Consider the following 22,048-nt stretch of genomic DNA (forward strand, 5'->3'; position numbering starts at 1 on the left):
TTTTAACAATAACTACAAATTCTTATCCCACTAACGCCCCCTAATAGTAGTAAGACACCCTGCTTGAGAAACTAACCGCTGGTGATGTTCTAGTCGATATCTAACAAATTTTGTTTTCTTGGAACCATCTAACAATTAAATAAAACCTAATAAGATATAAGGTTGTAGGACGTGAATTTTCGCACGGACCACATGTTTTGGTTAGCGTTGTTCTATGTTCCAGTGCCTTGTGGGTGAAGCTTTTCAATTGTGTTTAAGATTCTCCTTTTTTTCATTCACCGAAGATAAGCGATCCGATAGTATTACTCGTCTACGTGTATAATTCCTTCTTGATAATCATCTCTTGTCTTGTCACTTCATCGATCTATCATATCACTATATATATCTCGATCATCTGTTGTTAAATTTATATACATTCGTTTGTACAATAAAAATACTAATATCAAATCAGTAGCATTTTAACAAAATGATACACTAATCATATGATTTAAGACTTTATTTTATCTTCACGTATGTGGAATTTAGCACTAGTGTTACACAAATGCTTTAAGGTACACTTGTAATAAAATCACATCCATGCGAAGGAAGCAAAGCATTTTAAAACATCTATGCTTCCTCCCGGTTATATCTATATACTTATAATATATGTGTTTTTAACACATTGATTATCGACATCATATATATATATAGCATGTACGTTGGTTGGAAGGCTATAACCATATGGCCTTAGCGTCTTTAAGCATCTGTTTGAGCGACCCGTCCACGTGGAACGAGATGATGTCTTTGGATGATCCGATGTACCTTCCTCCGACAAAAACAGCTGGAACCGCCGGGTTTGATGAGCCAAGCGCACGTAGGGCACGCTCCATTTCACGGCCTTCGGGGTCCTTATCTAGCTCGTGGATCGCAGGACTAGCCCCTAGTTCGTAGAATAATGTCTTGATGCTATGGCACATACAACATGAGCTCTTTGTGAATATCACTGCTGCTTTCTTCGACGACAAATCTCTTATTCTCTCCATTTGCGATTGAACAACAGAAGTTAGTAGTGAAGTGTTTGTTTTGGGAATAAGAAAGGCTTATGTTGTGTTGTACATGTGCTTGGATCAGCTGTTATTTATAATGGTTATTGTGGAAGATTTTAGATTATTTTATTTCGGGCTTTTATGTAAAAATATACTGGATAATATATAATTGATATAGTACCCCACTCGAAATATATATATTGTAATTGAAATGTCCCACAAACCAAATTTCCTACAAAGAGGCTAAGTTCTTTGTGATAGAATTTTGGATAAGAAAAAAATGCTTACTCGTATGATTTTGTCTGATGGAGACTACTGTTTTTAATTGATTTTTAATTTATATTATAGGTGTTATTAGTTGTCTCTTGCCATCTATTATAATGCGTATTATTTTGTAAGAAGAAAATAATAGAGATATGACTTATATATCACTTTCGGTCTGTGGCAGGCAGTAGCATCACATACCCAAATCATTAATCTATAATTATATTTTCTTTTTGAGGTCATAGTGGAAAACGTGGAAGGTTGATGTTTGAGTGCCCTATAGCGAGGAAAGTCTGGGACCTGGTACCAGCTATGGCAATTCCATCTCGAGCAGTTTGCAACTCGTTGGAGGACCTCCTTATATCGTGCTCCCGGATGACAAATCTACCACCAACAGGTCTGTCTAAACCCTTATACCCATGGTTACTTTGGGTCTTGTGGACTAGCAGAAATCAGTTCTTGTTCGAAGACAAGTCTTTCTCAGAAACAGAGATGTTAACAAAAGCGATTAGAGCAGCGAAGGAATGGCAAGAGTCTCTGCCTCCCCGAAAATAAAACTCTGTTTCAAATAAAGACAACGTCAGTTCGAACTCTCATTATCAGGTTCCGGAAGTTGCTAGCATATTATACTCGGATGCTGCCTGGAATGCTTCTTCTCTTGCAGGTGGACTTGGCTGGATTTGTACGAACTCGGCAGGGTCTTACCGCTTCCAAGGAACCGAGACAAAACGCTATATTGCCTCAGCCCTAGCAGCAGAAGCGTTAGCGTTACTTGCAGGCCTCTCAAAGGCTGCTTTCTCTGGCATCAAAGACGTGATCTGTTTATCGGATTCAAAAAGTCTTATTGATATAATCACAGGAAACAAGGCTGTGGTTGCTATTAGAGGGATACTTCATGACATTGGCGTGTTGAGTGATTCCTTCAACTCTATCTCGTTTCGATTTATTTCTCGTGTTTGTAACGAAACGGCTGATAGGCTGGCAAAAAACGCTTTGTTTCAGCTCTCTAACAGTCTCTCTGAGATTGCTAGTACTGATGAACTTTAGTTTCTTAAATGAATGAATGAAGGTTTGAAAAAAAAAAAAAAAAGTGGAAAACGTGGAAGGTTAATAATTTGCGGTAATGTGCCATGCAAAACAGGGGAATTTTATGCGTTTTTGGTGTTAATTAATATATGAATGATATAATATAGTTAACATTGTCATGATCATAATTTAAAGCCTAAGTACCTGAAAGAAAAAGCCACTTCTAGACAGAATCATCTCGTATTTGCTCTATACGTGGACGACAAAATCTATCTAAAATAATGATTTCTAGATGCATGAATTTTGTAATAGACTAATAGGGCTATTTCAATGTATATGCATTGCGTTTTACAACTAAAACAATTAATAAAGGGGTTTATACATTTAATGTTTCAAGGTGGCTACATTATAAACTAAAACCTAAATTGTTTTAAACTTGAGAAGTGTTTGGTGGTGACTGTTGCGTCATCTTTGACATTGAAAAAATCTGAGATAAGAAGTTTATCCATATCTGACCCCACTCCACAAACATACACAGCCATCGTATAATATGTTTACCTATAAGAGAATGTATAGAAGAATCTGTAAATGTATATGTCAATTGTCAATTATTTAAAAAAGAAGAATTGTCAATGATTCCATCTATATGTAATATGTAATATGTGTGTGTAAATGAAGATACTATCCATGTGTCGCCTACTTGTCTTGTTTCAACTGTAACCCATTCAATATCTAAAAGTTTTCTTTATATATTCCTTCTTTTTTCTACGAATATATATATATTTTTTTTGAAACTGAATTTTTCTACGAATATTGAAATCTAGAAAACGATAAATTTATTCAAATGGAACGGGGTTTGACATTTGTAAAAAGACAAAGAAGAGACGAGCCATTGGATATGTTCAGTCCTCTAGATACCGCTTTGGATCTAGTTTTACAATGTTTTGTTTGGGTTAGATAATTGAAATCACAGTAAAATACTCTGTTCATGTTATCTTTCAACTTTCTAATGAATTCTTTTGTTTGGAATTAGTTACAAATGTTTTTATTCTTTAATTTTACCACTATATACAATATTACAAGATGAATGTCTCACTGTTCTTTTGACGAGTAAATCATTACAATTACCTATATTCAAAGTTTATAGGTATAGATTTTATACGATTCATATTTACATATAGGAGTATAAAATATTTATAAACTACGTAACATTTTGTTCGATGTGATCAAATAACGGGTGGAGCTTGCCTTTTCTATGAGTTTTGTGGGTAAGATGCTTAGGAACCAAACCTACAGTTTGAGACACTATCTCCACTTGGCCATACACGAATCAGTCTTTTAGGCATACAGGTGAAACATATGAACACTTTTCATATTTATATAAATATATATATATATATATGTCTTTACTGATTGATATTCTTTTAAAAGATCTTCACCTACACAAATAGGTGAATAAATCTTTCCCCACTATCAGTGAATCGAAAACTACATAGATAAGTGTTGCGTCTCCTAATACTATCATAGTAAACCACATATTAAGAATGATAACTAAAAATCCTTTCATATATTTTATACTTTTCATAAATACATTTTTAAATATATTTCTCCTATAATAATAAGTAGTAACATATTTTGTGATTAAAAAACATTGGATCATATGGTTAATTATAAGATTTCTGTAACTTTCAGAACAAGTTCTGTATTGATATTTATTTGTTAGGTCTCGTCTCACCTATAGACCATATCCATAGATTGGATTCTTTTTTACTTTTAATAAAAGTCCAAGCTAGAGTTGAGGCAGAATATAAAAGTCTACTTGTCAAAAAAGAAAAAAAAAATCTGAGTTGATTGATATAAATGGGCCTTAAGGTCCAGTAAATATAGTCTGCACTGATTTTGCTACTTCTATAGCCCATTTATATTATTTTTTTTTTTTGTCAACCCATTTATATTATATTTTATTTCGGACAAATCCTTCTTTTCTTTTGCAGTAAACCCTAATTTCACAAATTGAGTTCTTCTCCTTCGATCAAAAGGTACGAACTCTGGATCCTTGTATCACTCTTTTGCAAGTCGAATCCGTTAATTCAGTTAGAACTGTATGTTACAATTTTGGAGTAATTTGAAAGCCTCGTTATTTTATATGAAAAAGACAAATCGGCTCTCGTGTAATTCTTTGTTAGTGTTTGGTAGAAGATTATTGAATTGGTCAATGTGTTTCGGTCTTGGTTTATGCTTTGGAGAATCTCTTCATATAATGAGTTTTTTTGTTTTGTTTACGCCGAGTGTTAATTATTGTCTTATTTTAAAAATTAGGACCAAACTGATACTGGAACTAAGTCATTGTTTTTTTTTTTCTGGTGGTTCTAATTATTGTTCCTTGCTCTTAAAATTTGAGCTCGTATTTTACGTTTAAGCCTCTCTTTTTGGTGTATTGTTAGGCTTCCTTAAATGGCAGAGACTAATGTATCCGAGGATGAAACCACCATGGAGCAACATGAAACGGTCGATGAGATGCTTGCTAGGCACAGGTAACACCACCACCTTTAGTTTCAGTTTTATTCAGCTATGAAGTACTACTGTTGATGATGATGTTTGTTATACTGTTAGGCAAGAGATAAAACAACTACAGAACAAGGAGACTGAGTTGAAAAAGGCTGCTGCCAAAGGAAGCAAAGCCGAGCAGAAAGCTAAGAAGAAGCAAGTCGAAGAAGACATCTCCAAACTCTCCACCAAGCTCAAGGAGAAACAGCTGAAAGAGCTCGCCTCACAAGGTTTCAGCAGCACTAGTAGCAGCAGCGGCAACATCTCCAAGGACGAGACGAATGAGAAGAAAGGAGATATCGACACTTTGGTGAGAGCCATCGCCGGAGTCTCAATCACTGCTCAGCAAGAACACTCAAAGCCGAGCAAGAGCGTGAAGAGACGCGAGAAAAGAGCCAAAGAAGAGGCGGATAGAGAGCAGAGAATCAAAGAAGAGCAGAGCAACGTGACGAGTGATCGTATGGTCGAGAACCAAAAGCTAGAGAAGAAGCTTAAACCCCTGGGGCTAACCGTCAGCGAGATCAAACCGGACGGGCACTGCCTTTACCGAGCTGTAGAAAGTCAGCTCGCCAATCTCTCGGGCTGTGCGTCTCCTTACACGTACCAGAAGCTAAGAGAAATGGCTGCTGCGTACATGAGAGATCACAAAACAGACTTCATCCCGTTCTTCTTATCAGAAACCGAGTCTGAGTCCGAGTCTGCGGAGGAGCGGTTTGAGAAATACTGCAGAGAAGTCGAGTCAACGGCGGCTTGGGGCGGTCAGCTGGAGCTAGGGGCGTTGACGCATTGCTTGAGGAAACACATAATGGTGTTTTCAGGATCATTTCCTGATGTTGAAATGGGCAAAGAGTATAAGTCCAGTAATGACTCCAGCCTCATGTTATCGTATCACCGGCATGCTTTTGGACTCGGTGAACATTATAACTCCGTCGTACTCGTCAAGAACATGACTGGATGATGAGCTTTGACGACTACTTTTGTTTGTATCTTTAATGTTTCTTGATCTATTGGCTACCCTGTAACTTTAATTTTTCCTTTGTGCAACTGGAGAAAGCATACTCTGTCCTCTAATACAGTTCCAAGTTTTCATTACATTAACACCAATGTAGCAGTTCTGTGGAGAAGATAACATACTACGATGATGGCCTTTGGGCAGTTCTTGGAGCCAATTTGGGAAGACAGTTCTAGAGATGTGGAGGAGAATATATGATGAAGAATCTATGCTCTTGTGATTATTATCATAAGTGTGCTTGCTATAAGTCAATCATGGTGAAAAATAAGACACATGGCCTTATATCAACGAATCTACCAACAGATTCCTCATTTTCTATGGATTTTTCCAAATATGGTTTCAAGAATCCACAGAAATGGATTAGTGGGTGGTTCTTTAACTTTCTGTGAGAGTCAATGCAACAACAAAGAAGAAGAACTCTTAAGAGTTAAAGACAAACTCTCACATTCAGATGGTTTTGAAGATTAGTGTAAAAGCTAAAAGCAACATCTTGGGTCTGATCATACACACACTCACTTGCTCTCTAGACTCCAGGTCACACCAGCAGAAAAAGTATCTCTGACTCTGAGTCAATCTTTCTTTCTTTACCTTTCCGTTTCTTTTGAGCTTAAAACCTGTGGGGGAATCTATAATCCAATCTCCACCTCAGTAAATGCATCAAAAGCAAAAGAAAAGGTATTGGAAAAAAAAAAGAGCAACATAATCACACTGTTGGTATACCACCTTGAATCCGTGGATCACTACTAAACCATTGGCAATGATATTTCCATATTTAGTAAAAAAAAAAAAAGATTCCCATGAACTGTATATGCCACTTAGTTCTCATATTTGAAAAAAAATTAAAGAATCTTAAGTTGATGCAGTTTTTAGTGAACGCGAAAGGGCACATCATTGGGCAAAGGAACACAAGGTAGTAAAGTAGTGACATAGATCTGATTTACACAATCTAACACTATAAATAGACTCAACATTGTTATAACATCAAATCAAAAACAACCATTGAGTTCCCTCTTACACTCTTCATCCAAATGGAAAGCATAAGAAGTTTAGTAGCAGAGAAACCAGTGGTGATATTCAGCAAAAGCAGTTGCTGCATGAGCCATTCAATCCAAACACTGATCTCAGGGTATGGTGCAAATGTGACAGTCTACGAGCTTGACCAGTTGTCTAACGGCCAGGAGGTGGAGAAAGCATTGGTACAAATGGGGTGTAAGCCGAGTGTGCCAGCTGTGTTCATAGGGGAACAGTTAATCGGTGGTGCTAACCAGGTGATGACCATTCATGTCAAGAACCAACTAGCTGCATTGCTAAGAAGAGCCGGAGCTATATGGGTTTAAAGATTGAGAAGAATCTATATACTACTTGTTTTGCCTTTTTTCGGGTTTTCGAGTTTCTACTACAATGCACTGTCAAGTGTAGTAGTCCCACACACACAAACCCTGGTGCTCTAAAGATCAAGAACTTGTGTATTATAATAATATCATACTTGTTATATCAGCAAATGCTTATTCATAACTAACAGAGAAACGTTTGCTTTTTTTTTTTGATTAATCTTTGTTTTAACAAAATGAAAAGGCATTTTATTCAAGAGTGGAGATGTATTGACTTATTTCATTTATAGATGAAACGATTTAAAACGCCATTAGCATGATTAGAATGTCTTCGCCAATTATCGACTGATCTACACACTGTAGCTTTGGCCTGGCGAATCTCTTGAGGCGTGAACTTGTGTTCTATGATTCCCAATGGGCCAGGTCGCAGGACACTGATCACAGTTTCGGCTTCTTTCTCAAGCTGCCTGTAAAATTGAAACTCTTAGCATTTCAACATAAAAAGCTAAGACTGTGCTATTTGTAGAAGCTCATGTTTTCAAAGCTCGACCCTTTTCATTTCCGCCAACATGCAAGCACTAATATCTTCATCACCGGGGTAATTAAATGGGGCGATTTAGAACAAAGGAAAAATAAGAAGATGAAGTTGAACGAACCTGAAGAGGGCCGAGAAGGGTAAGGCTCTAGCGATTCTGTAGATAGACATCGTCGCAGGAACGAGATGAAATTGAGGAGCTGCTGCGGCTGCTTCCAACCAAAAAAGAAAAAAGAAAAGAAAGACTTGGTTCCGACAACAGAAAGCTTCTAGATGCGTCAGAAGGTTTAGAACTTTTGACTAGAGATCATATAGGCATGCGCACTCAGGTCCTCAGCCAGAGTTCGGATCGGATCCTTCGACTCTTAGATATCTTATATATTAAAACAGAAATCACAACCTTGATTCATGTGTGATTTTTTAAAAAAATGAACCCTCACTAGAAATCAGTTATCATTTATTTATTACTAATAATATGAATTAATAATATATCAATCCTAATATAACAACGACTCCTAAAAACCCGGATTGGTTAACAAATACAATTTGCTCCATGTGTGATATTTTTATTTGGATCATCATTTAATTTTTTTTATTTAATGTATTTCCTTAATGCTAATATATAATTTTTTAGCTACTTAAATCATAATATAATTTGATATCTTTTAATTTAAAATATAAACTAGATTTCCACCCGCACAACCGTGCGAGTATATATTTTCACATATATATATTTAGATATTTGTTTTACATAATTATTATATATTTTTATTGTTACTCACATATTTAAATGTTTGTATAACTATGCCAAATATAATAATTTTATAGTTTTCATGCTGTAAATTAAAATCATCACATATATATGTTGCTTATTATATATTTGTCCTATTGAATTTGCGTTTGATTACTAAACTATATTTTTTAATACATGAAATAACATATGTGAAAACAATTTTGTATTTAATTTATTATAATCATGATCCGTAATTCAAATCGTTAGATTTTTTAGTAATTTTTTTAATGTTTATTAATTTTATATAATGAATTACTGTATATTAAAAAGTTTAAGATAAGATAAATTTTTATTCATGTATTATATAGTTTACTAATATTAACCCGTTCTACTAACATATTATACTTTTAGCATAAATATTTTATATTTATGAAAATAAAATATGTGAACTTATCAATTTAAAATAATTTTATCATATTTTTTTCAATATAACGTTTTTATTTTAAAATGATAGATATTATTATAAAATTGATAAAATAGGATATAATTTTATTCTTTTAGTAACATTTCATTACTAATTACAAAATTAGTTGAAAATATTTATATTCAATTTATGACAATTAAGATCTTATTATAATCTTTTTCAAGAGATTTGTTAGAATTTTTTTTAAAAAATTCAAAAATAAAAGATATAAAAGATATCTTCTCTATTAAAAGAGAAGTATCATTTTTATCTACCATAAAAAAGTCAAACTAGCCTTATTAGATTCATTTCATTAATTACATTTATTTAATTATTTACATTAATCTATTAAATATATAAAGATATTAATAATAAATCAATTTTAACTGTAAATTTAAATTTTATCTTAAGTTATAACAAAATGTTGAGAAAAAATCTAACAAAATCTTTCTAAAAATTTAAAATATTTTATTTAAAATAATACCATTGATTAATTTCGTGATTAATAATATATACTATTATACATTAATTTAAATAAGATTTTATTATAAAACAAAATAAAATAAAATTGTATGTTATTTTTCAAATTTTATAATTATATTCTATATCATCTTTATTAAAACAAATACCATAAAAATTCATACTAGGTCTATTTCATCAATTACATCTATTTGACTATTTAAGTTAATCTATTTAATATATAACATTTCTAAAAAATCTTATAAATTATATAGATATTAATAAATAAATTTTAACTATAAATTTAAATTTTATTTTTACTTATAACAAAATATGTTGAAAAACCTAACAAAATTTTATTAAAATTTTAATAAAATTTTAATAAAATTTTAAAATATTTTTAAATTAATACAGCGATTGATTTCATAATTAATAATATAGTATTATTATAATGTATTTACTATAAAATCTCACAATATACTAAAATAAATAACATAGAAATATAAATTATGTTAAGAAAATATCACTTCTATAGTATAACTAAATAAAATTTTAAAATGTGTTATATTCAGTCTGTAAAAATTAGAAAAAATAAAGGAGTTTCTAAATTTTTTTACTTCATACTATGAATTTATTTTACCAAACTCGAAAATATATTTATATATAATAACAATTAATAAGAAAGTAAAATGTATAAAACAAATCATTATACATTAATAATATCGAACAAGAAACATAACCAATAATATTATAGATTTACACAATACATAACACTAAAATGTAAATCATATCTTTTAAAATTTTGCGATGGTATCCGTTATATATTTATAAAATAAAAATCTACCCGCACGGATGTGCGGGTGAAAAATCTAGTTATGATTAAAGTAGTTAAAAATATTATATATATTAGCATTAGTGATATACATTTAATAGAAAATTTAGATGATGGTCCAAATAAAAATATCACTCATCAAAAAATCATGATTTTTATTTTATTAGAAAACAAATTTGAAAAATTAAAATAGAAATAAATATTTATTTCTAACAAAATCTTTAAAAATTATTAGTAAATGTTTTTTAGAAATTAATTAATTTCATTTTATTTAAACTTTCATTTATAAACCAAAACTATATTCAATTTTAGTTTCTAATTATATTTTATCATAATTTAAATTAAAACTAACTAATTTTCAAAAGTAAATTTAAAAAGATTCTAAGAAGATTTTAAAAAGATTTTGTTAGAACATTTTAAATATATTCATTTGTATTTCAAATAAAAAGATAAAGATAATAAAAGATATAATAATGAACTTATGTTTTTTTTTTTTTTCCGTCAATATATTAGATAAATGGGTTTAAAGACCCACATTAAAAACATACATAAACCCAAAAATCTGGGCCAAAAACCTTAAACTTCTGGGCCTAAAGCCCAACAACTAGAAACCCTAACCCCCACGAGGCATCGCCGCCGCGCGGACACACGCTGCGGCATCGACGACGCCCTCGCTTCGGATCAACACCGGGAACCAACCGACGGTTCACCCGGATCGCCGGAGCTCACTTACTCCACACCATCACCACCGCCAAACGTCTTCGACAGAGGTGAGCCCAAATACGGAGAGTATCACTCGACGGATCGAGATCTCATCCGTCACCAATCGTCGCAATCACCGAGAGGAAGACTTTTGCGGGAACCGTCACCGTTAACCTTGGACGAGCTTCGATCGTCCTCCGACGTCGTCACCACCAAACCACACCAAGCAACCTCGACAACACTAAAAGAAAAGAAACCGACTAAACCCTAAAAATTAAACTAGGGAACTAACCGACGGCGAGGCAAGGCATGAAACACCTTCACCTCCCGTAAACTAGACCGACGACGGCAGAGCTAGACGTAGCCTCCACCTCGCGGGGACTTGAACCGGCGTCGACGGAGCTGACGGAGCCTCCGCCTCCCGGAGATAAAACCAAAAGGCCACAGAAAGCGCTTCACCGCCGCATCCTCACCACGACCGCGCCTTTACACCAAAACCAGATCCGCCATGGACGACCTTCTTCTAGAGCTCAGGCAAGGCGGAGGAGGGAGGGGGCGTCAGCAAAGCGAAGATCGGAAACTTTTAGGTGGCTTTAGGGGCTCCGGTGACCGCACGCACGCTCACGCGCCGGACGATCACCGGACCCAAAGGTCGATCTACTTTTCTTCTCTCTCTTCTCTCTCTAAAGTCTTTTTAGGTTACGAGTTTTCCAATATGGTTTAATAATGAACTTATGTAAAATATGATATTTTCTAGGAATGATCCAAACTAAAAAAAGTCACACATGAAAAGAAGTCATGACTTCTGTTTTAATATATTAGATATATATTTAATTTTCTTAACAAATGTGTTGAAAAATATTATAACAATATCTTAATTATAAAAAATTGTATATAAATATTTTCACTAATTTTGTAATTAGTAATGAAATTAATGTTATTATACATTAATATATATATACTCAGTTATCTTTTATAAAATGAAAAAAATTAGATCAAATTTTACTATTTTATAGTTATATCTATCATTTTAAAATAAAACATTGTATTTGACTAAATATGATTAAATTATGTTAAACTGATAAATTGATATATTTTATTTTCACAAACATTAAAAATTTATGCTGGAAATATAATATGTTGGTAGAACGGGTTAACATTAGTAAATTAGATAATTCATGTTTAAAACTAAGTTATCTTAAACTTTTATATATATATATATATATATTGTTATTATCTTAAATGAATAAACATAAAAACATATTGATAAAGGAAATCTAGCGCTTTGAATTATGGATCATGATCATAATAATTGAATAAAAAATAATTTTAAAATATATATAATAAAAATACCAAATATATATGATGATTTGAAATAATCAATTAACTTACAACATGAAAACTATCAAATTGTTATATTTAAAAAATAATTAAATATAAACATTTAAATATATAAGTAAATTTAAAAATATGTTTTAGTTATGTAAAATATATATAAACATGAAAATTAATACCCGCACGGTTGTGCGGGTCCAAATCTAGTCTATATTATTAAAGTTGAAGTACACATTAGGATTGTTTGGTAATATGAATAGTAATTAAAAAAATAGTAGTGTTTGGAAACATGGATAGCAGTAAGTTAGAAAAAAAATAATAATGGGCTTATGCTACTAAAAAAATAATGAGCTTATGCTACTAAAAAAAATTGAAAGTCCATTACATCATATTAAAAAGTAATAGATCTATGTTACTTGATATATATATTCAAATCAAAATAATAATTTAAAATTAATTTATATCAAAATTCATTCAAAAATTTACATATATTTAAAATTTGATTTTTACTAACATATTTTCCAATAACTATTATAAAAATGTTTTCAATATATATAATAAAAATACAATACAAAGCTCAATTTCAAACACCAACTTAAATTATAGTTTTTATATTTCACATTAAATTTTAAAATATAATATATTTGATTATTTATATGATTGTACGTATACAATATTATTAATTATAAGAAAACTTATTTGATGGTACGTATAAAATACGATTAATTATATGATAGCACATATTTTGTAATCTATGATAACACATATAGTATATAATAGTGATTAGGGATGGGCGTTCGAATTCGTTTTCGGATCTTTTTGGGATTTCGTGTTCAGTTCAGATCTTTGAGGATTTGGTTCTGATTTGGATAACCAATTTAAATAGGTTTGGTTTAAATATTTGGATAGAGAATTAATAATTATTTAAGTATTTTTTGGAGTTTTGAGTATTTTTTAACTATTTAAGATATTTACGTTTAATTATTTGTATATATTTTTCAAGCATTTATGCGAACTTAAAAGTATCATATATATTTTGGATGTTTTTATATATATTAAATCTAAAAATAATTAATATATATAAGTATATAAATCTATTTTGGATACCCAAATTAATTCGGTTCGGATCGGATTAGGTTTCAATTCTTCAAATACCAACATTTTGAATAATTCAGATATTTAATCTATTCCGGTTCGGATTTAGTACTACTTATTCGGATTGAGATTGGTTCGATTCTTCGAATTCGAGTTTTTTGCCCAACCTTAAATAGTGACATAAAAAGCAAATAGCATCATATTATTTTAAAAAATAGATCCGCACGGACGTGCGGATCAAAATCTAGTTAGGATATTTAAAACTTGTACGTTCGGTTATCAGTTCGAATCTTTCTAGGTGTGGACTGGTTCAGGTCTCCAGGAATTGCTAATATCCTTAATTTTTTTTGTTCCAAAAAGTTTAGGATCAGTTTCAGTTATTTTAGGATCCGAAAATCCAAAAAATACTCCAAAATATAAAAATATAAACGACTTCACTGGGGATCGAACCCAGAATCTCTGGTTTCGTAGACCAGCGCCTTATCCATTGGGCCATGAAGTCATTGGTGTTCACTATTTTGTAAAACATAAACCGAGTCTTGAGTTATCGGAATAATGAGTTGAAATCTTGAATCACAATGGGCCGGAAGAAGGTTGTAAGGCCCAATAAATAGGTTATAACGAAGATACGACTGTCCTCACAGCCAAACACGTCTCATCATTCTAAACTCTAAAACGCCTTATCCGACAAAAATCACGCGCCACTCTTCATTCTTCCACCACCTCTCTTAACGGAGATGAATAGCTTCACGACGACGACGAGTCCAATGGCTCGAGCCCTCGTGCATCTTCACTCTAATTCACCGTTACACTTACGTTCAGGGCAGCCACCGTCAGGAGTATGTTTAATACCGCACTCGCCGTCGTCTCGCAGGACTCCACGACTCGTCTGTATGGCCGTAAGTGGTTGTAGATTCTAGGTTCGTGACTTTACGATATAGCTTATGATTTTGATTTTTACTGTTGAGAATTGTAGGAACCTTACCTGATTAGGAAAATGGAGTCTGTTGAGAAGACATGGAAGGAGTTATCTGTATGTTCTTGCTTGATTGGTTTATGTTCTCTTATATTCTATGTGGAGACATCTTTACAAGCTTTGTATTATTTTGTTTGGTAAGGTAAAACTAGCTGACCCAGATGTTGTTTCTAATCCTTCTGAATACCAGAAACTTGCACAGTCCATGTCCGAGCTTGACGAGGTTTTCCCATTACTTATTTGCTTCAATGTTTGAATCTTTTTCTTTATATTTGACTTCAGTTTGGATTATTCCTAGGTTGTATCCGTGTTCAGGAGATTCAAGGATTGTGAGAAGCAATTACAAGAATCCAAAGGTTTCTCCTTTTTTTTTCTTTACTTTTTGCTTCAGTTTTGTTCCTTGGAGTTGGTTGTGATTGGTCTTGTTGATTCAGTTTTGGCGAAAGAGGCTGGAGATGATGAAGAAATGGCTGAAATGATAGGAAGTGAAATCAACTCACTCTCTAAAGAAATTGAGGAGCTTGAAAAACAACTTAAGGTTTTACACTTTACACCCTTCATCATGTAACTAGGCAATGCTCTTGGACTTGGTTCCATAGTATAGTTGGATGTTGCTGACTTTAATTATTTGAAGATGCCCTTTGTCCCGCTTGTTTCGAATCTTCAAGCTGTAACATTATGTGTTTGCTTGTGTCAGATGTTGCTTCTTCCTACCAATCCTCTTGATGCCAGAAACATATTGCTCGAAGGTAAACTGACTAATTGTAAATGTTGACAACTTGTATCATTTGTTAACCTGTGGACGAGTATAAAGTTTTCGTTCCTTGTACAGTGAGAGCAGGAACAGGTGGAGATGAAGCTGCTATTTGGACTGGTGACCTTGTAGGTACATGCTTCCCTTTATTTATTCCTTCTGCTCCTCTATTTGATTCCACGTTCTTCTGACCTCCAATACTTTGGAATTTCCTGAATTTAAAACGCAATCTGATGGTTATTCACCATTTTGTTTCACTTCTATTCATAATAACCTGTGACTGTGATTGATCCTATATTTCATGGCTAAGCAAATGTGGTAACTGAAAGCTTCATCATAATATTATAGTGAATCACTCTGCTATGCAATATTCTTTTAAATTGCAGGTGCGGATGTATCAGAGGTACAGCGAGCGCAGCTCTTGGAAGTTTTCTCTGGTTTCATGCTCTGAGGTAAGGCCCTCTATTTTCTGGCGTTTTTAAAGAAGATTGCAGTACAGCATAGCAACTTAAGATAGCTTCTGATATCTTCCTACTTGATAAGGCTGAGCATGGAGGTTACAAGACGTGTGTGATGGAGATAAAAGGAAACCGTGTGTATAGCAAGCTAAAATACGAATCTGGTGTTCATAGAGTCCAGCGTGTCCCTCAAACAGAAACACAGGGCCGTGTACACACTTCTACAGCCACTGTTGCCATCATGCCAGAGGTAAACCACATGTTGCATTTTTATTGATATCCTCAAGACTTATAGTAAACCAGTTGGAAACTGTTATCTTTGCTTTCTGTCTGTTGTTATAATAGGCTGATGAAGTGGAAGTTGTGATTGACCCGAAAGACATTGAACTTACAACTGCAAGATCTGGTGGCGCTGGAGGTCAGGGCTAAAATATAAATAAATTCATTCTATGTTTCTCTTGCAATTTTTCACTTGCTATTATACTGAAGAGTGTGGTGTTGGTGTGCAGGGCAAAATGTGAACAAGGTGGAGACGGCTATAGACCTAGTCCATAAACCATCGGGTATACGCATTTTCTGTACAGAAGAAAGGACTCAGATACGTAACAAGGCTCGTGCTTTCCAGCTTCTCCGAGCAAAACTGTAAGCAACCTTATAAAAGTATCAGCCTCCTCTTTCTTCATCTTCAGTCTTTCTTATTGATTTGATGAGATATTGCCATATATATAGGTACGAAATCAAATTAAGGGAACAACAAGAGAAGATAAGAGATCAAAGAAAATCTCAGGTAATACTATCCCCATGACTTTTTTTTGGTTTAAGCTCATGGAATGAATATTCATGTTTTATGTTGATTCTTGGGAAAACAGGTTGGAACTGGAGCTCGTTCAGAAAAGATAAGGACGTATAATTATAAGGTAATACACGGATTTGATTATTCAGAGGGTTATTGAGGATGGTTTGTGTAATGCTTATGATGATGTGTGAATGAAAATAACAGGATAGTAGAGTGACGGATCATAGGCTAAAGATGAACTTTGCGCTTACATCATTTCTTGAAGGTGGCTTAGAGGATGCAGTGCAGGTTACCTCCCTTACCTTCAAACTCTACAACTCAAAAACTTGTTTGTGCGTAGTTATCAGTTGACTATATGAAACCTGAGGAAATGTTGTTCCGTTGTTGTTTATATTGCAGGCTTGTGCTGCTTTGGAACAAAAAGAACTCATGGAAGAGCTGTCTGAGTCTGTAGCTGCTTCTTGATAAAGCCTCAATACTATGCTAAACAGACATCATAACTATAAAATCTTTATTTATGTATGAAAGTCTTTGAACATATCACTATTTATAAAATCTCCTTTTTATTTATGTCTACGTCTAAGCATATGAATTATTCTATGAACAATACGTGTAAGCTTAGCAACAAAGTTCATCTGAAACTAATATGTTAAAACCACTGCAATCAAATCAACAAGAGATCAACAATGTAGAACATGCCACAATACACACAAAACAAAGAGAAGAGACTATAGGGATGGCTGGAGAGAAGAAACATGCTGAAACTTGAGAACAAACTTATCCACAAAAACACATTCTTTAACCTTAAGAATCTGGAAATAGTTCAAATCCTCTCTCTTCACAAACCCTTTAGACAGAAGCTCAGAGATCACCATGTTCCTCGGCTTGATTCTCTTCTCCAAACTCAGCCCCAAAACAAAAGGCTGCATAGCAACTGCACCGGCCTTCAGACCAGCATCGTTCACAAGGTACTCCATGGTTCCCTTTATCTTCTCATCCGATATCTTCACACAGTTTGGAAACCTCATGAACGCTGCCACGAACTCTCCTCTGGACCAACCAAACTGTTGGTACAGCTCAAACTTGCGCTCCACAGTTGATTCACTCACATGAGAGAAAACCAACATAGCATGAATGAAATACATCTTCTTCGGATCAAAGCCAAAGCTGCGTACTCTGGTCAGAACCTCGTTGAACTTCCTCTCCGAGCAGAAGAACACAAGCGGACCATTTTGGACCAATCTTCTGATGCTTTGGTCTTTAACTCCAGCATCTCTACAAAGAGAAAGCCTCGCAGCCAAGTACTTCACAGTGTCCAACGTGAAGATCCAGTACCCGCGTCTCAGACATTTGAGGATACTCTCCTTCTCCACGAGTATGCTCTTGAGGGAATCATAGCAAGGGATCAGCCTGTTCTGCAAGCTGAGGGAGAGCGTCGTGGGACAGTTCGAGATCAGTTTCGCTGTGTCAGAGCTCGTTAGCCCGATCGAACGGAAGAACAAGAGCTTAGGCAAGAGAACTGACTCAGGGTTCACTATGAGGATGCTAGGGAATGAGTTGACGACTCTGGTGATCTGTTCAAAGGTGAAGCCGTTGGTCTTGAGGAGAGCGAGGACAGAGTCTGGTCTCTTGGAAGATGAAAGCTTTACGAACTTAGACCTCGATTTAGCAGATTCCAAGGACAACCCACATGAGTTCAAGAGATAATTTACAGTAAACGATTTCAAAGGCGGTCTCTTTCTTTTGGCGTCCTCTGTTTTCGTGTCGGAGACTGAACTCAGTGTTCTTCTTCTACTACTACCACTCAGCAGAAACGACGAAATGGAAGATGAGTCAATCGAAGAAGAAGATGTCAAGAGAAAGCGTCGGCAGTATAGCAAACTTGACATCATGATTACATAAAACCCCTCCCAAAATATAGCAAGCACACGCAGGTTCTGTTTCGTCGGTGAATTGATGAGAGAGTGTCTTCTTATCACTCTCTATGTTGCTCCTCGCTATTTCGATGGTGATTGTGAAAATGTAAATGAACAAACGATTAGAAGTGAGTTCGTACAGAGAATCCGATCAAAGGAAGTCACACTTTGAGGTTTTTCATAGGCCCATTTAGGGACCAATAAACCAATAATTTTATAAGCCCTTTAAGAGCCCAAAAGAAAAAGAAACTAGTATTATTGTTTTTTCTTCCTTGGTTTCGAAAGGAACCGAACGAGAATCAGAAGAAGAAGATAAAGAAGGTCAACTTTTAGAAAAACCGAACTAAACCGGAATTAAAATTGGGCCCCGGTCGGATTCAATTTATTAGATTGGGATTCGACGGAATACAAAAAAGGATTTTGGTATGGGGGAGGAGAAGAAATAGGAGAGAGATGGAGGAGGAGTTGCTTGCGGGCGTGCCGTGCTCTTCCCGCGCCGTCGAGTCAGTTATCCGAGTTTCCACGGTAATTATCTACAAATCTCTAGAGAATCTGCTATCAATCAATCAATGTTTGCACGTGCCTATATGAATGAATCTGCTATCAATCAGGCGGGTGGATTATATGGCTTTTGCGCCGGACCTCATAATGCTCGCAAACTGGGTATAAAATCCAAGATATATATATCTGTTTTTTTATTAATCTATTTTAAGATTCTGGATCAAAATCATCTTGCTGATGAGTTAAAAGTTGGCAGGTTTAAGCGGCGTTTCTCAGGCTTCCTATGTGGTAACTAAACCCTATCTCTCTCTTTGCTCTCTCTGTGAAAATGAACCATTTGTCTCATGTCAACTGGGTTGGATTCTCTTTTTTTTCATTTTGGTAGGCAAAATCCATTGGCAAAATCGGGTTTCAATGCGGTAAGTATATATCTCCCTTCTTGTCTCCTTTTTCGAAGATGAGTACTACTAGATTGTTGGTTGCCAAATGCAGATGCTTCGGTTCTATGTTTTTTTGGATTAGTTGGCATACTTAGTGTTGCTGGTGATATTACTACTTGGTTATATGTTCTTTGCTTTAATGGTTGCTTAGAATTGTCTTATTTTCAGGTATAGTGAGTGGTATCTTTACTCTGACTAACTGTGGCCTTCAGAGATATCGAGGCAAGAGTGATTGGGTTAGCTCCATTCATTATTTCTTTTTCCTTTTTTTTTTTTGTTATACAAAGATCTGAAAGTCGATCTTGCTTAGTTAGTTGGATGGACCCTTTTTCAGGTGAATGCTTTGGTCGGAGGAGCTGTGGCTGGAGCAGCTGTTGCTCTTCGCACTAGAAACTGGTCTCACGTTCTTACCACCGCCGGTCTCGTCTCTATTTTTAGTGTTTTGGCTAATTCCACCAGGACTGATCTCAAACAACAACAACAACACTAAGGTGTGAATTTCACAACACATCCAGTTCTGCTCTTGACATAATTCTAATGCATCCACATTCCTCATTCACCGGTCAACATTACGAAACAATCTCCTTATATATCTGTCTGTTGTTGGTTTTGTTGATTGCAGGTCTCGGATAAGTCCATTCATCAAGACCACTTGTGTCCTGGAACTTGAACGTGACAGATGATCATACCAAACTCTCTGATTCACAGACAAATAACCCTCTGTAATAATCTTTGCTAAGAAAAGAAAGTGAAACTCTAAGAGACTCTGTCCGAACCAAAAACATTATTTGAATCAGCGGGTGATTGGAACTTGTGGGAAAATGTATAATGTTTTTGCAAAGTTAAGTATTCAAATCAACTATCCAAACACTGATACTAGTAGTTTAACCAAATATAGTGCATACTATAAATTGTTAATAGCAAATCTAAATTAAAGTGCCATTTTTTAAACACAAAACTGAATACAGTATTCTATAAATTAAGAAAATAATATCACTCCCATTGTACAAATTTTTGGTACTGGTTTATATATTGGGCCAACGATTATATATATTTCGATGTCAAAAAAAAAAAAAAAGTTTATATATTGGGCCAACGATTTGGGCTTTTCAAGTGTATAAAACATTTTGCATGAAAGGCTTTAACAAAGAAAAACACATACCTGTCTTATATTATATAAGTAGAGATAACAAAAGAACCCTAGTTACAGTCTTTGCCGCTCTTCCGCCGTCCAACTCCAGAAATTGACAAGAGACCATGGTACGTCGATTCACGCCTTCTACTCGATGTTTTGTTTGTTCTTAACCTTCGTAACTAACTAGCATAAAATGAGTACATGAATGAAGATTCGTTAATATGTTTCCTATGCTGAAACATTTGATCTGTTTCTGTGACATTTTTTGAATGGGTAGGCACCCAAAAAGGGAGTGAAAGTAGCTGCGAAGAAGAAGACGGTAATGCTCTTATCTTGTTTCCTTAAAGGCATCATCTAGAAACATTATGCAATACACTTGTCTTATTCGTTTTTTTTTTTACTTCTTTATCAGGATAAGGTTACGAATCCACTGTTTGAGAGAAGGCCAAAGCAATTTGGCATCGGTGGTGCCTTGCCTCCTAAGAAAGACTTGACTCGTTACATCAAATGGCCCAAGTCCATCCGTCTTCAAAGGCAGAAGCGTATCCTCAAGCAGAGGCTCAAGGTCCCTCCGGCTCTTAACCAGTTCACCAAGACTCTCGACAAGAACCTTGCTACCCAGCTTTTCAAGGTTCTGATGAAGTACAGGCCAGAGGACAAGGCCGCTAAGAAGGATCGTCTTTTGAAAAAGGCCCAAGCCGAGGCTGAGGGAAAGCCTTCTGAATCCAAGAAGCCCATTGTTGTTAAGTATGGGCTCAACCACGTGACTTACCTCATCGAGCAGAACAAGGCGCAGCTTGTTGTCATTGCACACGATGTTGACCCCATCGAGCTGGTTGTCTGGTTGCCTGCTCTTTGCAGAAAGATGGAAGTGCCTTACTGCATTGTCAAAGGCAAATCTCGTCTTGGAACGGTAAATACAATTCGACTATTTACACTTAATTAGTATTTTATCTTTTTATACACTCTTACACCTTTGATTGATGTTCATTTCTCGCATCTGCTTGCAGGTTGTTCACCAGAAGACTGCTGCTTGCTTGTGTTTGACCACTGTCAAGAACGAGGACAAGCTCGAGTTCAGCAAAATCCTCGAAGCCATCAAGGTGAATAAAAAACTGGCTCAACTTGAATTGAAGATTAGGAGTATAATTCTTCAAGAAGAGTTGAGTATATCTTCTAACGTTTTTTTTTGTCTGGGTTTGAATAGGCAAACTTCAACGACAAGTACGAGGAGTACAGGAAGAAGTGGGGAGGAGGCATCATGGGATCCAAGTCTCAAGCCAAGACCAAAGCTAAGGAGAGGGTTCTTGCCAAGGAGGCTGCCCAGAGAATGAACTAAGCGGAGCATCTCGTTTGAGTTATGTTTTTGTTTAGCGATTTCTTGGGATACTTTAAAACTTTATGCTCTTACTATCGATGTTGCACACTTGAGGATTTTATGCAGTTTTTGTTAAGACATTTTACTTTTGAGATTATTATTTTCTTATTTACTGATCCTTTTTTGCATATTAAAACAATGAACCCGTGCTTAGAGTTATAATTTTGCCCAGTGAATTTAACTACTCAACTTAGTTGTTTGAGATGACCAGAGTTGCTAAAAGGAGAATAGCTAGTAGTGTTACTATTACCAAAAACTAAGTGAAGTTAGCAGCTTTCATTTGTCCTTCAAAAATATACCGCATCTAATGCTGTTCTAATTCACACGCCCAGTTC

General features: G+C 34.8%; 8 protein-coding genes and 1 non-coding gene across 9 annotated transcripts; 5 read left to right on the forward strand and 4 right to left on the reverse strand.

Moving 5' to 3' along the window:
* Positions 1-451: 451 nt before the first annotated feature.
* LOC103862762 (glutaredoxin-C11) lies at positions 452-3,964 on the reverse strand. Its single transcript, XM_033290861.1, has one exon. It carries the CDS (start codon positions 1,020-1,022, stop codon positions 711-713), a length of 312 nt encoding a protein of 103 aa, XP_033146752.1. The 5' UTR covers positions 1,023-3,964; the 3' UTR covers positions 452-710.
* Positions 3,965-4,211: 247 nt separating this feature from the next.
* On the forward strand, positions 4,212-5,956 carry LOC103862763 (OVARIAN TUMOR DOMAIN-containing deubiquitinating enzyme 5). The gene is made up of 3 exons (XM_009140455.3): positions 4,212-4,354; positions 4,760-4,849; positions 4,929-5,956. The coding sequence occupies exons 2-3, from the start codon at positions 4,770-4,772 to the stop codon at positions 5,818-5,820; spliced, it is 972 nt and encodes a 323-aa protein (XP_009138703.1). The 5' UTR covers positions 4,212-4,354; positions 4,760-4,769; the 3' UTR covers positions 5,821-5,956.
* A 235-nt stretch (positions 5,957-6,191) lies between these two features.
* LOC103862765 (monothiol glutaredoxin-S6) lies at positions 6,192-7,462 on the forward strand. Its single transcript, XM_009140457.3, has one exon. It carries the CDS (start codon positions 6,903-6,905, stop codon positions 7,209-7,211), a length of 309 nt encoding a protein of 102 aa, XP_009138705.1. The 5' UTR covers positions 6,192-6,902; the 3' UTR covers positions 7,212-7,462.
* On the reverse strand, positions 7,391-8,493 carry LOC103862764. Its single transcript, XM_009140456.3, has 2 exons — positions 7,862-8,493; positions 7,391-7,672 (listed from the first exon to the last, which is right to left on the reverse strand). Exons 1-2 carry the CDS (start codon positions 7,909-7,911, stop codon positions 7,486-7,488), a joined length of 237 nt encoding a protein of 78 aa, XP_009138704.1. The 5' UTR covers positions 7,912-8,493; the 3' UTR covers positions 7,391-7,485.
* A 5,295-nt stretch (positions 8,494-13,788) lies between these two features.
* TRNAR-ACG lies at positions 13,789-13,861 on the reverse strand. The gene has a single exon. It is a non-coding gene; the product is annotated as a tRNA-Arg (tRNA).
* Positions 13,862-13,987: 126 nt separating this feature from the next.
* On the forward strand, positions 13,988-16,914 carry LOC103862767 (peptide chain release factor APG3, chloroplastic). Its single transcript, XM_009140458.3, has 15 exons — positions 13,988-14,258; positions 14,336-14,392; positions 14,478-14,558; positions 14,634-14,691; positions 14,770-14,873; positions 15,033-15,084; positions 15,168-15,217; positions 15,476-15,541; positions 15,633-15,797; positions 15,893-15,965; positions 16,057-16,189; positions 16,277-16,334; positions 16,417-16,464; positions 16,548-16,631; positions 16,743-16,914. Exons 1-15 carry the CDS (start codon positions 14,097-14,099, stop codon positions 16,806-16,808), a joined length of 1,257 nt encoding a protein of 418 aa, XP_009138706.1. The 5' UTR covers positions 13,988-14,096; the 3' UTR covers positions 16,809-16,914.
* A 74-nt stretch (positions 16,915-16,988) lies between these two features.
* LOC103862768 lies at positions 16,989-18,508 on the reverse strand. The gene has a single exon (XM_009140459.3). It carries the CDS (start codon positions 18,233-18,235, stop codon positions 17,072-17,074), a length of 1,164 nt encoding a protein of 387 aa, XP_009138707.1. The 5' UTR covers positions 18,236-18,508; the 3' UTR covers positions 16,989-17,071.
* Positions 18,509-18,564: 56 nt separating this feature from the next.
* LOC103862769 (outer envelope pore protein 16-4, chloroplastic) lies at positions 18,565-20,068 on the forward strand. The gene is made up of 7 exons (XM_009140460.3): positions 18,565-18,784; positions 18,871-18,922; positions 19,017-19,048; positions 19,146-19,179; positions 19,369-19,436; positions 19,535-19,691; positions 19,823-20,068. Exons 1-6 carry the CDS (start codon positions 18,713-18,715, stop codon positions 19,688-19,690), a joined length of 414 nt encoding a protein of 137 aa, XP_009138708.1. The 5' UTR covers positions 18,565-18,712; the 3' UTR covers position 19,691; positions 19,823-20,068.
* Positions 20,069-20,305: 237 nt separating this feature from the next.
* Positions 20,306-21,831, forward strand: LOC103862770 (60S ribosomal protein L7a-1). The gene is made up of 5 exons (XM_009140462.3): positions 20,306-20,460; positions 20,613-20,654; positions 20,748-21,248; positions 21,346-21,438; positions 21,543-21,831. Exons 1-5 carry the CDS (start codon positions 20,458-20,460, stop codon positions 21,672-21,674), a joined length of 771 nt encoding a protein of 256 aa, XP_009138710.2. The 5' UTR covers positions 20,306-20,457; the 3' UTR covers positions 21,675-21,831.
* The last annotated feature ends 217 nt before the right edge of the window (positions 21,832-22,048 follow it).

The sequence above is a fragment of the Brassica rapa genome, chromosome A04 (genome assembly GCF_000309985.2).
Source record: "Brassica rapa cultivar Chiifu-401-42 chromosome A04, CAAS_Brap_v3.01, whole genome shotgun sequence".
In the NCBI taxonomy this organism is placed as follows: Eukaryota; Viridiplantae; Streptophyta; class Magnoliopsida; order Brassicales; family Brassicaceae; genus Brassica; species Brassica rapa.